Source organism: Ascidiella aspersa, chromosome 9, assembly GCF_963924565.1.
Source record: "Ascidiella aspersa chromosome 9, kaAscAspe10.2, whole genome shotgun sequence".
Classification (NCBI taxonomy): Eukaryota; Metazoa; Chordata; class Ascidiacea; order Phlebobranchia; family Ascidiidae; genus Ascidiella; species Ascidiella aspersa.
The window spans coordinates 14,121,554-14,135,523 of NC_139455.1; the positions used below are offsets into that span (position 1 = coordinate 14,121,554).

The window sequence follows — 13,970 nt, forward strand, 5'->3', positions numbered from 1 at the left end:
CTTATTCCGACGGCTTAGCGGCTTAGTTCGACAGCTTTAAGCCTTATTCCTACAGCTTTAGGTTTTATTCCGACAGCTTTAGGCCTTATTCCGACGGCTTAGCGGCTTATTCTGACAGCTTTAGACCTTATTCCGACAGCTTTAGGTTGTATTTCGAGGACTTTAGGTCTTGTTCTATCGGGTTTTGGTCATATTACGACCAGCTTTATGTCTTATTCACATGGCTTTAGATATTGTTCTGTCTAGTTTTGGTCCTATTACTAAGGGTTTGGTCATGATTTCGAAAGCTTTAGATCTTATTCTGACTGTTTTCGGTTTTATTTTAACGGATTTTGCTATTATTCCGACAGGATTCGGGCTTATTTCGATAATTTTAGGTTCAATTCCGACGTGTTTAGGTCGAATTCCGACGACATTAGGTCCTATTCTGTATGGTTTTGGACTTAGTCGTGTGGTTATAGAAGTTATTGCGTTTTAGAAAGTATTCCGTATGGTTTTGATTTTATTCCATCATAGGTTTTATTGCAAAAAATATTTATTCCAAAGGTAGGTTTTAATATTATTTAACCCATATGACAACATTGCCCTTGTTGCGCTATTGGTAGATTTTATTCAGGTGTAGAACTTATTCCGCGTTTGGTCAAAAAAATTCGGTATTATACATAAATAGTGCGTTGTACTTATTATAGTGTCAGTCGTATTGTGTGTTCCCCTAAATGCGTACCAGAAGCGGATCAACGATTTTAATTTGGTCGGGGCATGAATTTGTTAAAATGACGCCATGAAGCATCGTCAAATACAAATAAGCTCCTGAAACTTGCTACTATCGTCGAACCTGTGCGCAAATGAAATGTGTTATAAGACTAGGAAATATGGTGCGCGCAAAGCGCGAAAAATTTGCTTATTTGACAAATCATTTAATTTAGATGACTGCATTTTATAAACGTAGAGTGTTTGCGGAAACCGTGCGTACCTTACTAAAATTTTAAGAAAGATGTTGCAAACTACACAATCGCCCAATTTCAAAGATGTTATCGCGCAAAAACTGGTGTAGCCTATTTAATGGTATAACCGGGAAATGTAATCATATCCAAACAGTTGCAGTATGCTTACTGTTCGTTGGTCCTTTAGAGTTCTTTGATTCAACTCTCACGGTGCGCATGCAATAATTCAATGGCCCGCGGGGCCTGGGTTTGGACTTTGGGCCACCCTGGTGTAGCCACCAAAGGGAAGTACATAGCTCGAAATTCTTTGCGTAATATCTCCGGAAGTAAACAAGATATCGATCAGAAATGTTTACACATTACTCGCAACCTAAGTTAGCCAGCAATCAGACTTGTTTTTAAGATAACATTAAAATATTAATATTCATATTTATCAATATTAGTATTCTGTCATATTCGACCCTAAAATTAAAATATAAGCTGGTTGCCCTAAAATTTTAGCTTACCAACAAGCAATTCAAGGTTAGTTGTTTTTGTTTTACTATTATCTACTAGAGCGGAACGCTAGCGAAAATAGAACAATTGGTTACGCCACAGTTTGTCTCCTAGGTATAATCTCTTTGGTCTCAGCAACGAGATTTAAACAAATGAGTGGAACCTCCATAGTCACGTGATCATTTTTCCAATTTAACCAATGCATTTTAATTTGGTCGTATAATACGGTTTGCTGCACATGAAAAGCCATGGATACGTCTCAGTTACGCAATGTTTGTCACTCATAACGAATGGGAGAAGTGAAATAATAAAAAAATAACCATAAAAAATAAAAATAAACCTGAGAATATTATCTTCGAACGTTTAATAAACTATTTTGTTTGTTTGAGCATAGTTATAACGTCACTGGTATCGTGTCGTATCGCGAATTTTTTGCCCAGAATATCGGGTATCTTCGGTATTGGAATAAAATATGAAGTGTTGGACATCGCTATATACAGGCTAACTGTAATACACAAATTCGGTAATACACAATCACACCAACTTGGGTAATCGCATTAGCCTACCTATAATTACGACTGTTTTAATAGTTGTATTGATAAAAACACAATAACAATATTATGCACTATAATATTTTTGCTCATTTCAAATTAATTTGTGAATTTTAGACATAGGCGCCGAACGTGGGTGTGAAGCATTTTTAGACGGCTGTTATCAGGAGCCTGGAATTTGACCTCGACACGTTAACAATCTATCCGACTCTTTTGTAAACTACCGGTACTTGTAATGCGCCTGCTAGTTGAAAAGCTTGTCCGCCCAAAAAATGTTCTTTCACTAAATTGCTATACACTTAGGCTACAGTCACTTTAACTATTATATGCATAACTGAAATATTTGTTTTGTTATTTTCGTGAAATCTTAACAGGATTTATCTGTGAGTGCGCAATACACATGTAAGTATGAACTTATGTAAAAATAGAAGTAGTAAACCGAAAAGTGTTATGACGTCGTGGGCCGCACTCAGGCATAATTAAACACATGGGACAAATCTACTCTGTCGGTGATTCCCAGGCGGAAATGCGTGAGGTGGTGGTGCCGAAAAAAAATAAATCTGTACCATGAGCGGAACTTTAGAGGTTATCTGTCCACTACTAAAATTCTGCTGTTGCTTTAGCAGTATGTGGAAACGAATTGATAAATATCGGGACTTCAATTTCCGTCGACTGGCTGGATTCTAATTCCGGAATTCAAGGGTCTACAGGTAAAATTAGTTCTCATACAAATGCAGTCGAATCACGCCCCTTGGGCTTAACCGAATATCTACAGAACTGGCTCAACAAAGTTCACTTAATCAACTAAGGGATCTTCTTTAATATGCACGAAACGCCGCATCAATACTTTACCGGGCTTCAAAGTTTAAGAATTGCTCATGGGATTTGGTTAGATGAGGTGCAAAGAATAATCGTGTAGTATTAAAATATAACACATTAGATGTTCTTCTGTTGTTTCTTCACGCAGACCTTTTTCCATTAATTGAAAAATCAGGACACGTTATGACGCCATCGCTAAACTTTTTTATGTCCACCAAACATTAATATTGCCAGAGTTATCAAATATGAACTCGAAACTAAGCAAATCAAATCGACACTACATTTCCAACATGAACGTAGGAGCCGCTTAAAACCGGGTTAAGAGCCACAAAAGGCTTTGCAAGCCCCAAATTGGCCACCCTGGTATAGAAACAAAATCAATTTTGTTTAGCAGGCTGTGGTATTGCAACAATCATCTTTCTCATTTTTTTACTTTTGATGTGATTGTTAGATCGAAAAGCAACCAGTAATATAGTGCTTGTAATATGTGATAACTAGTTTTATGGGAAATTTAACAGTAAATATTGTTAGATTTACTTTCATTTTAAATATAGGTTAGGCGTTAGGGTAAAAAGTATTACAAGTTTTTAGCGTAAGGTCCAAAAGAAACAACCAAAAAACGTTGTGTGTCAGCTTATTTATCAAATCATAAACCTTTGCCTTTTATTCGAAAGACGATAGTGCTTTACTTGACAAGAACTAAATAAATCATTAATCATTAACACGTAATAGTGTACACCCCATTTAGCTCGACAAAATCAGTTTTTCTTCTGAAAGGAAAAAAATCACTGTATTCGTATTCTGAATCAAATGTATTTGCTGTCTGTGTGAGCAGTTGTAAGCATTTATGCGGAGAATTTGCCGTTCCAAAGACACCCTTCAAGCTAAATAAACAATAAAAGTTTGACACACCTGCAAGGCAAACATGCGACTGCTGGCTTTGGCCAACACAATAGAATCACGATTGTGTTGCTGTGAAAGATTTTGCCTGGAAGCTGATATTTAGGTTTTTGCCATTGATTTGTGTGATCTCTGGTACTTGTTATATTTGCAGGATAAATAGGTTTTGTTAAAACGCAGTCGTTAAACGTGTGCTACAATTTGTTTATAGAGGCACTGTAGTAAACAGACCTAGGTGTATGAATTCAGTTCACGCAGGTCAGAAGTAGTGGAGCGTAAAAAACTTGATTTAGGTGTAAGTGAAAAACTCTTATTAACAAAGTGTTTCTTGTTTAAACCAGTAACAATGCAGTCACCTCACAACGAAAGAGCCGGTCATTTAAAAACGTTACAAAACAATTCATTAACGATTTCCTAATCGTCAATTTAAGTGTTGCGTAAAATTTATAGCGATATAATTCACCGTTCTGAATAGAACCATAGAGACACTTATATGCCGGTCGCAGGTTGGCGGGCTTGCATTTGGAATCATGGCAGAATATCGATCGAGTTCGCCTATGGCGACAAAGAGATTTTCCAGTGATTTGCGTTCACGTTGCTGCAATTCAACCAAGTCTCAGGCCGATAACACTAATGCTCATAAATCTTTTATTTCTCAATTAAACCAAACGGCATGCTCCCGGCAATGCCGTTGGTGTTTTAAGAAAAGATTTTTGATTTGTTTCTTGCAATCGCTTTGTATTTGATGGTCGCTTGCTATTACATGATACCTTTGTGTAAATATATCGAAAGGTACAGTTTACTGGGGTTTTCATTGATTTCGTTAGGGCCACATTTGCATGAAATCGGAACGTGCCTGAAATGTATATGAAAATTTTATGCGATGTCTCTGTTCCCAGCCGTTTGCCATGTTTTTCCTTCATCGTGCCACTGGGGCCAAGGCTGTCGCTTCTGCTGCTCGCTTGCATGTAGACCATGGCATGCCCGTCATACACATTTTCGCCTTGTTTCTGCTGTGGCTGCTGCAGATCGATAACATGTCAGGTAGGCAGTGATAGGGCGAACGAGACAAAACCTACTAGGATATAAATGCAAGTGGTGCAAAGCATTGGTTCGTATAATCGGACAATAGCTTTTAATCCGTACGGATATTGACGAATACGAAAAATCTTGTTAACAGACTGTTTCGACAAATCAGTTTTGAGGTAAATTTAGAATGCCGTTGCCTATGATTATGTCTTCAAAGAGATAAAGAAAAACGGACAAGAATCGGACCGACTACCAGAATGTCTTCTGTTGACTTACCACCAGATCAACTGGCGCTCTACATTGCGTTGCCACTTACCTTGTCCTTTATTCTGACATTGTGCATATGCTATTGCTACAAACGTCACAAGCTTTGCTTCAAGGACAACAAAGGTGAAGCCCTTCTGTCCGACGACAAAGTCAGGTTGGTAGCACGATAACACCAATGTTGTTTGATGTGCCCTTGTTGATTTAGTTTTTTATTGTTGTGCGTGGTGTGTTAAATCCTTCGCGTTTTTAAACACGACATTCTGTTTTTGTGATACTCAATAGGTTTACTGTTGACTTGAGCAAGAAAGGACGCCGCAAAAAAGGATTTGGCCCAAAAAGGCACTCTAAAGAAAACAGCCCGCAAGCAGGTAATTACTTGCCTGGGATCTTAATTAAAGTTTATTCGGTTTTATTATATTTAAATAAATATTTTTTATTAATTAATACTATAAATCTTAACAATTAAACTTGCTTATATGCTTTATAAACTTCCTATAAATGTATGATGTATGTTATTTTACACTTGTTGTTATTTTACGAGTCTGCTTTACAATTCAGAAAGGTTAATTAATTGTAAAGAAAAGCGACAGACTAATTGTTTGTGGATATTAACAACAATTTTTATCAATATTTATCTGAGACACAACGGTAATGTAATACTAGCTAAAAATGTGGATCTTAATGTCGTTAGAGATATATGATATTTAAAATTACGCAAACGATTTCCTGAGTTGCTTTGCGTTGTATAAAAAACGTGAACGATATAAATAACCCTTGGGACTTTATTTTGATCTCAAGGAAATGTAAAACACTTTTTGTATGAATTGATTAAAATGCTATAACCAACATGTAGATTGTAGGTGTACGCGTTCAATTAATAAGCTTTAATAATAAAATAATTCCATCAAATAAATAGTTAGGTATATAACTATTTGCTCTGTTTTGTGGTAAACTGTTTTTTAGTATACTTATGTTTTTCTAGGTATATAGCAAATCAGATTAGGCCTACCGTTTAAATTAGACTTCATATCTAACTTCATATCTAAACTGAATGCCTGTGTACGAAATGGCACTTAACTTTAAGACACATGACATTTTCAATGAATGTCAACGGTTACAAATGATAGTGGACCGTGGAAGATATATTTTTTATTGCGAAGTGTATATGGCAGGGGTGTCCAACTCAAACATGCCGGCGTGCCAATTTTTATCCTATAACTTCTTGCCGTGCCAAAGTTTAGTAATATAATTATTTCTAATAATAAAAGCGTTTTTTTACAAATAATGAAAACGTGTAGTTAGCAGTGCGCATTACTGCATCTAAATGTTCGTCGGTGAGTTGACTTTTTGTTTCTTCACATTAGAAGTAATTGTTAGTTGTCGTAACTACCGCGATTGTTTTATATTGTAAATAAACAATGTCAATTTACTGTATAAAAATAAGGTATTTTTTTACAATTGGCTGAATAGCAAATTGAGTAATTTAGGGGGGCTTGCGTGCCATTTTTTATTTGGTCGCGTGCCGCTTGTTGGACACCCCTGGTATAGGGTATGTCAGGGAAGAACTGATTTATTTCAATACAACCCCGTTTGATATCAAGGGTACATCTTATATTCATAGTATAACAATTTATTTTTTATTTTATTAGAAGACTTATTTACGCTTTGGGTATAACCTCACCACCATGTTTCAGTTCTAATTTCATAAACGTTTAATTTAGAGCATTCCTCTTTGAATACAGCCGAGGACTGTTTTGCAGATTTCAGTGCGAAAACATTTTCAATTTTTTTGTCGGCTTGAAAAATTTATACCACACAGGGCTAAATGTAATCTGTCTTAGCTTCGTTTAAAAACCAACTTACACATAAATGGTTAGTCAAGGAAACCATAAAATGTATTACGAAATGGACCATCTGCCATATTACGAGTGGCTTATGGATTATGTTTTTTGCATTTAATGCGACGCAAAAAATGTCAGAATTATAATTTTTTGATTTTCTCTCGGGAATCCTATTTCGCTGCTAATATAGAAATATTTTGATGCGAAATACAAAAAAAATACCTTTTTTCGGTATTAGTGCAAATAGTGAAACAGGCTGCTTTTCTGTTTGCGCAAGGGACGACAAAAAGCAGCCGAAAATGTTTGCTTACAACGGTCCTTTCGCTTTTTAGCACTGTGGATTAATCAGTAAGCCTTTCGTGTCGCACAGAAACCGGCAACGATCAGCAGCAGCACCAGCAGGAGGAATTGGTTTTTAACAGCATCGCGAACCCCACCTTTGTGCAAACACCAGCGGTCGGACAGTCACTGAAAAGCCAGTCAGTGGGCAACGACAAAAAAAACATAGCCGAAGTCGATCTGCTGAAATCACCGCAAGAGTCACAGCACCACGTTCTGTCTTTTGAGTCGAGCGACCCTAAAATTCCTCTGTCTCCTTACGGTGCTACCGGCAGGCAGGCAAACTCAGTAGCTGCTCCATCGATTTTGATTAGCAATTCGCAAAACTTATCACATACGCCCGCGGATGGTCAGCAGGAAAAGAAGCGTTTGTCACTCTCCCAAGCCAACGTACATGCACCGGTGGAATCAGCTGATTTAGATGGACACGACGAAAACTTCGGTTCTTATGGTTTACTATTAAACCTAGATTTGGGGTCATCACAAAACCTCCAACAAAGCGGTTTAAAATCACCATTCGAAGACCTAAGAGGATCACAGTTTAATTTAAACAAAGCAAACGAACTGCAGGTTAGTGATTGCTTGTACCCGTACACCGGTTCTATAGCATAAGTGTGATTGTAGATAGTTCATGTCGTATGATATTGTTTGGAAAGTAAATGGGGATCCATATACTCAGTATGGGGAATTGGGGATGCATATTACTAAAATGTTGGCAATTCCCTGTGGAGCATACACAACGCAATGTCCAATAGGAATAAATATATAACAGGCCATATGCTTTCTCCCCAAACATAGTAGCAACTTATTTTATGATTGATATTGATCAGGTTGACGGCCCTTCAAAGGTTGGGTTGACAGATGGTCTTCACAAACCAAATGAAGTAACGTCACCTAGCCACGGACCTACAGATTCAACCGGTAAATATTGGAGTTCGTATTCAACTTTTATATTAATCCAACGACCGTGCATCCTCGTAGTGTAGTTTTTCTTCTGTTAAGTATTTAAATCGACCGTTTAGTATTTCTATTTTAGGATTTCCTCCAAGTGCCAGTGCGACCGCAAGTTCGCCTTTGCGCTCTCCGACTATGTCAGGTAAATGATGTGCAGATTTACAGATTTCTTTGCTGAAAGGTTTAATCTTTCCAAACATATCACATTAGTAGCATCCGTGGTGGTCGCCTCGTAGTTTCGTGCAGTTTTAAAGATTTGTTTAGTTTCTGTTCTACTGATGTGATAAATTGTACGTTAGATACTCTAGATCAGAGGTTCTCAATCGGGGTGGAATTCCTTAATACGAAACATATTTGTTATTAACATATTATTCTAAAAAGTTGATTGATTATAGGCTAATTTGCACTAACACAGAAAATCAAAACCTTGCAATTTTAAAAGGTTAACTTTTTTTTCGTATTGATATATTTAGAGGTTGTATTTTTGGGGGATTGAGATTTAAATCGAGGTTACACTGCTCAACGGGGAAAAAAGGTTGAGAACCACTGCTCCGTATCTATCAAAATTGAGCTCCTTCTTAAGGCGTAATGTATGAGAACATACGTTTAGCAATTAGCCCAGAGGTTCTCAACCGGGGTGCCGCGGCGCCCTGGTGTGCCATTTCTACCGCTCAAGTGTGCTGATAGGTATTTGAGAATTAATTTAAGGAATCTGATTTTTACTCAATTGGTAAGCTTCTTGGTACAACTATTTTTGTATGGTTAGAGACCATTATATCAAATGACATGTTCCTACATGTTCCAATTTGATTGTGTTATTCCAGTACCATTTATAGTGACATTTCAGCAAAATTCTCAATGAAAACTTCAGTCGGGGTGCCGAAAATCTATTTATTCTTTTGAAGGGTGCCGTAAACCAAAAAAGGTTGACAATCACTGAATTAGCCTAACGTAAGATTTTATGTTGGATTTGACGTGCAAAGTAAATATGCTGTGAGATGCGGCCTAATTTTGTATACAGATTGAACCATAACATATAAAAGAATCAAAGTTTTTTTTATTTTTCCACAATGCGTGAATTTCCTTAGAAGGGCTACTCTCATTTAATAATTGATAGTCAATTTTACTCAGACAAGTTCATGGCGTCGACAATGCAATCATCGGCAGGTCGAAGAAGAAGTTCAATGCAAATGCCAATAGATCTTAGGCAAATAGATCCAAGTTTATACAAGGTATGATTTAATTTATAGCATATATACTCGATACCAGTTCAGCAGAAGGATTTGATGGTGAAATGGACAGTAATTTTAATGTCCAGTGTTATAATTAAGTTGTTGGTGTTTTGTAAGCATACTGTTCAGTTATAGCTTTCCAAAGACTTAAATATTTTATGATCAAAGAGGCAAAAATATCAGGCTTAACTTAACGTTACTTTAAGTAGATTGGAAAAAGTAATTGAAACGTCTCATAGTAACTTAAACAATTTGCCTAGTAGAATTCCTTTTGCGCACTTACTATTTTTTTTACATTTTTGTCCACCATTGAAGATTGTGACGTAATACATGTTTTACTGTAAATTACTTTCCCGAATCGGTTTTCATCATCCATGCTAAGTATTTTTTTTATCGCTGAGTATTTTTTTTATCTAAAACCGAGCTAAAAGGAAAAATGAGTTTGAGTACTGAACACAGAAGTGTAGTGTTTGACAATAATTCGGGATCATGAAACCGAAATGCTTTTTTGAGAACGTATATTTTTAACACACCTGCATTTTACCGCCCATGAACACAACATCCAGAGCAAAATGCCCTATTCAAGTTACAAATTTTGTGGACTCACAGATCTCCATAAATGCAATTTCTGTCAAGTATATAGAGTTAAAGTATTTTTCGTGCTTTGCACCAATCTATAACCTCTATGCAATATTGTTGTAGTCAAGTGTATTCTGGATTGTAGAAATCACCTCTCCATCTCAAAATTTAACAGGATAAACGCAATCTATTTTTCGCACCTAGCGCGAATTTTTTACGTGATTTCTGTGCAGATATAGCTGTGAGGTCAATGGCCCTCAAAAATTGTCAAAAGCATGTTGATAAGTGCAAATGAGCGAGTATAGTTCACGATTCTTGATTGTGTGCTAAAGGCATCCGGAATTCTATCTTTCGAAATTAAACGTTTTGTCAATTTAACTATAATAATCGGATATTTTTCGCGCGACCGCGCTTTACTTTGTGACGTCATCTCTAAAATTTGACGACTCGTCCCCATACAAAAAACTTTGATCTGCTCTGTACCCCTGCTAGCTCAGCCCAACGACATAAAAACATGCCGTTTCTATGTCGTTGCCCAGGCTCAAAATATTTTTGAGCAGAAAATTTTCTGAGAGGGAATACTGAATACAAGTTACGGTTATGTTCTAATGTGTCTTTTTTGCATTTACCTAAAACTATATTTTAGTTTCAAACTGAGAGAATGCCGAGTATGGATTCTGACCCTGGCGAAGACACAGCGATAATACATTTTAGCTTAAATTTCCAAAAATCCGAGGAACTGCTTACGATCAAAATCATTCAGGTATACTTATGCTTTGGAGTTTACATACAATAATAATTTTACAAAATCCTTCTACGTATTTGACGACAGATTCGTTACTCATAATTGATGTTTTTCGCTATACCTAGGCTAACACGTCAACGTCAAGTTTGATTCAAGAAGTTGTAAGTGCAACGTTGCACCAATAAACATAAATATCGAGGCTTTCCTCGCCAATAACACATTACTGGCCATTAAAGTGAAATCAGTATGCTCAATCTAAAAAAACAATAAAATTACTATAGGCTCGAAATCTTCCAATCCAAGAGTTTAGTGGCACAACTGATCCTTACGTCATTGTGTCCCTTACTCCCGGGTCCACCCAGCGGAAAAGTAGAATCCACCGGAGGACGAACAATCCCGAGTTTGAAGAGACATACACTTTTGTGATTGGAGAAGAAGATATAAAAGTAAGACTGGTGTATAATGGTAAAATGTTTTTTTTAAATGGTGCCAAAAGCTTTAATATTTGTAACTCTTTTGAAGTACTGTATTTTTTTATCTTAAAAACTAGTTTTAAGTTGTTCGAACTAATATGTAGCTCTATAAATGATTTCCAAAAAAATCATTTATATTACTATCAATAAAGACACGGTATTTCCCTTTTGAAATCAATTATAGTCTAAGGGGAATGTTACTGGGTGTGAAACAAGAAATCGACTAATGCATACAGTGCGTACAGTAATATAATCTGACTTGGTCATAATCGTGTACTGTAGTATATGAACAATATGTGCATCATACAACGTTGCATTCTTTTCTCAGGACAAATCGCTGGAGATTAGGTTGTTTGACTTTGATCAATATTCGCGCGACGAGTGCATTGCGATGACGAAGATCAACCTAAGTGAAATTGACTTCGAAATGATGCCGTCCGTCGACCTGTGGAAACCGTTCAAGCTATTCAGCGAGCGAAAGACGCAAAAGGTTCGCTCCCATATATAGCACATTCGCGAATGCTGAAGGCCATAAGAGAACCAGGCTCACCGTCCTTAAATATTCCCCGTCGTTATGAATAAATTATGATGGAAATTGGGCAGTGCGGAAAATCAAATAATGTTCTAACTGCGTGTGACGCGTTGTACAGGAATACCGCGTTGCACAAGAACTTATAGATCAACGCTTTGTTTTGGAAACCTTTTCCCGCTTTACATTAATTATATTTTTTGCTCCGAAACAAGTAATCCGCTTCGTTGGCTCAAGTTTGATTATGATTCTCGTGTAGGATTCTGCGGTTTTTGGCGACTTGATGGTGGCTCTTTCTTACTTACGCAGCGCCGAGAAATTGACTCTTGCCGTGCAGAAAGCCCGTAATCTCCAATCACCAGATGGAAAACAAAGCCTTCCAGGTAGCTCGCGGGGAATATAATCTTTTTCGGGGCAATTACTATCAACTTTGAAAGCCTATTGATTTTTACTTGATAGATATACATTTAAATTGATTTTTCAAAGCTGCTTTCTTGAAACACAGGTTTTTAATACAAACTTAATTGAATGACTGACAAAACTGGTGTGATTCAGATTCAGATTAATTTAGTTTTGTTGGTTTTGTGGAACATAAAAAAATAAATAAAAGAGAATAAAAAAGTGTTACCATAGGGACAGCGAAAAAAATTGAAGTCATCTTGTCAAGCTGTCCGTTGTTTATTTTCTTACAGTTTCCGAAAATATTATTAAACCGGATTTACGTTGTTTCCTGTGTAGACTCCTATGTAAAGGTGTGCGTTTTCAAAGGCGGCCAGCGTCTGAAAAAGAAAAAAACTTCTGTGATTCGTGCCTCAACCAATCCAGTTTTTAATCAATCTCTCACCTTCAGTATACCAATTGAAATCATTCAGGCTAACGACGTCCGTGTTCTTTGCTGCGTCGTACACGAGCTTAAACTTGGCTATAACGTTGATTTAGGTTACCTTGAAATTGGTCCTGGTAAGTAAAATTAGACTCATTATTGCATAAGTATGATTTTGGTAACTGGTAACACCATTATTTCTAGTGAAATGATAAACACAAAACCCTATACGCATTCTTCAGGTTGCGGGGAAGTTGAAGAGCAAACACACTGGAACGAAATGCTCACTCAACCTGCCAACAAACCACTAGCTAGGTGGCACACGTTAAAAGAACAACATACCACAGTCGAGGCTCCTTCTACCAGTTCTGATTCCAAGCCGGCACTCAGACGGAAATCGGTAGCCGCTGCAGTGGCTCAAGTGGATAAATTAAACGCAGCTCTTTCTTCAGCCGCTTTGGTACGAAGGTCATTTAGTTAATTTTTGTCATACCCTGCTGCTCCCTTGACAAACTTTTTGGTGTAATAACCTACGTTTGATTTGTAACGATAAATTTGGCGTCCATGTCCACCTGGAGGAACGCCAGAGTTTGTTTCGTTCGGGCCCTGGGCTGAAGGACTGTAAAGTCCATACAATGCAATTTTTGTGTAGTTGTTTTTTTATATATGCTGTTTTTGTAATATGTGCAACATCGGGAGTAATGCTTTCGTCCTCCCTGCTTAAGATTTTCTTCCAATTTAACTGGAATGATGTGGAAAAACGTGTAGCCTATATGTGAGAAAAAAGTCTGTGGTGACTTTAATTAAATACATAATCTAGGTTAAAAGTAACATTTTTCTCTCTATTCTGCCGAAATGGGTTTTGTTAGAAGAGTCATGTTTTTCTATGTATGATTAGTTTGTTTTGTCAAACTATATAGACAATATTTCTCCTTGATATAATTTAATGCAATACAAATCTATCCGCCTCCTGCTGCTTGATTCGATGTGCAGAAACGATAAGTCAACTAGAGTAAGTTTAGTGAAGGTGTTTGATCTTTGTTTCTTACCTTTTGTTTATACTTTCAATTCCGCGTAGACCACATCACTTATTATATCATATATTACGTAGTTGTTTAAATATAGGTATTTTTTATATTAAAAGTTAATGTGGCGCCAATGCCAAAACATGATAATTTTGATTCGGTCTTCAGTAAAACATTAGGTCTGGCCTCCACAAAATATTTTATTAATACTTTAATACGCCAACTTTATTCTTTTGTACTACACGCAACGTAAAGCGTCTATAAAAGCGAAACTCACGCCACAAGAAATTACACTTACATTGTAAAAATACATCAAATAAAAATACGCATTCGGTCTTAAGCGATTTTCAATATGTTGGGGATTAAACTGTTAATGTGTTTATACATTAGCGGTAACCAATAGTGCGTGAGCCAGTGGCTCATCG

General features: G+C 36.8%; 1 protein-coding gene across 1 annotated transcript; it reads left to right on the top strand.

Moving 5' to 3' along the window:
* Nucleotides 1–4,903: 4,903 nt before the first annotated feature.
* Nucleotides 4,904–13,941, top strand: LOC146133119 (uncharacterized). The gene is made up of 12 exons (XM_083397649.1): nt 4,904–5,159; nt 5,288–5,373; nt 7,217–7,755; nt 8,016–8,106; nt 8,222–8,281; nt 9,271–9,371; nt 10,597–10,713; nt 10,977–11,141; nt 11,497–11,658; nt 11,957–12,080; nt 12,436–12,657; nt 12,763–13,941. Exons 1-12 carry the CDS (start codon nt 4,996–4,998, stop codon nt 12,999–13,001), a joined length of 2,070 nt encoding a protein of 689 aa, XP_083253775.1. The 5' UTR covers nt 4,904–4,995; the 3' UTR covers nt 13,002–13,941.
* The last annotated feature ends 29 nt before the right edge of the window (nt 13,942–13,970 follow it).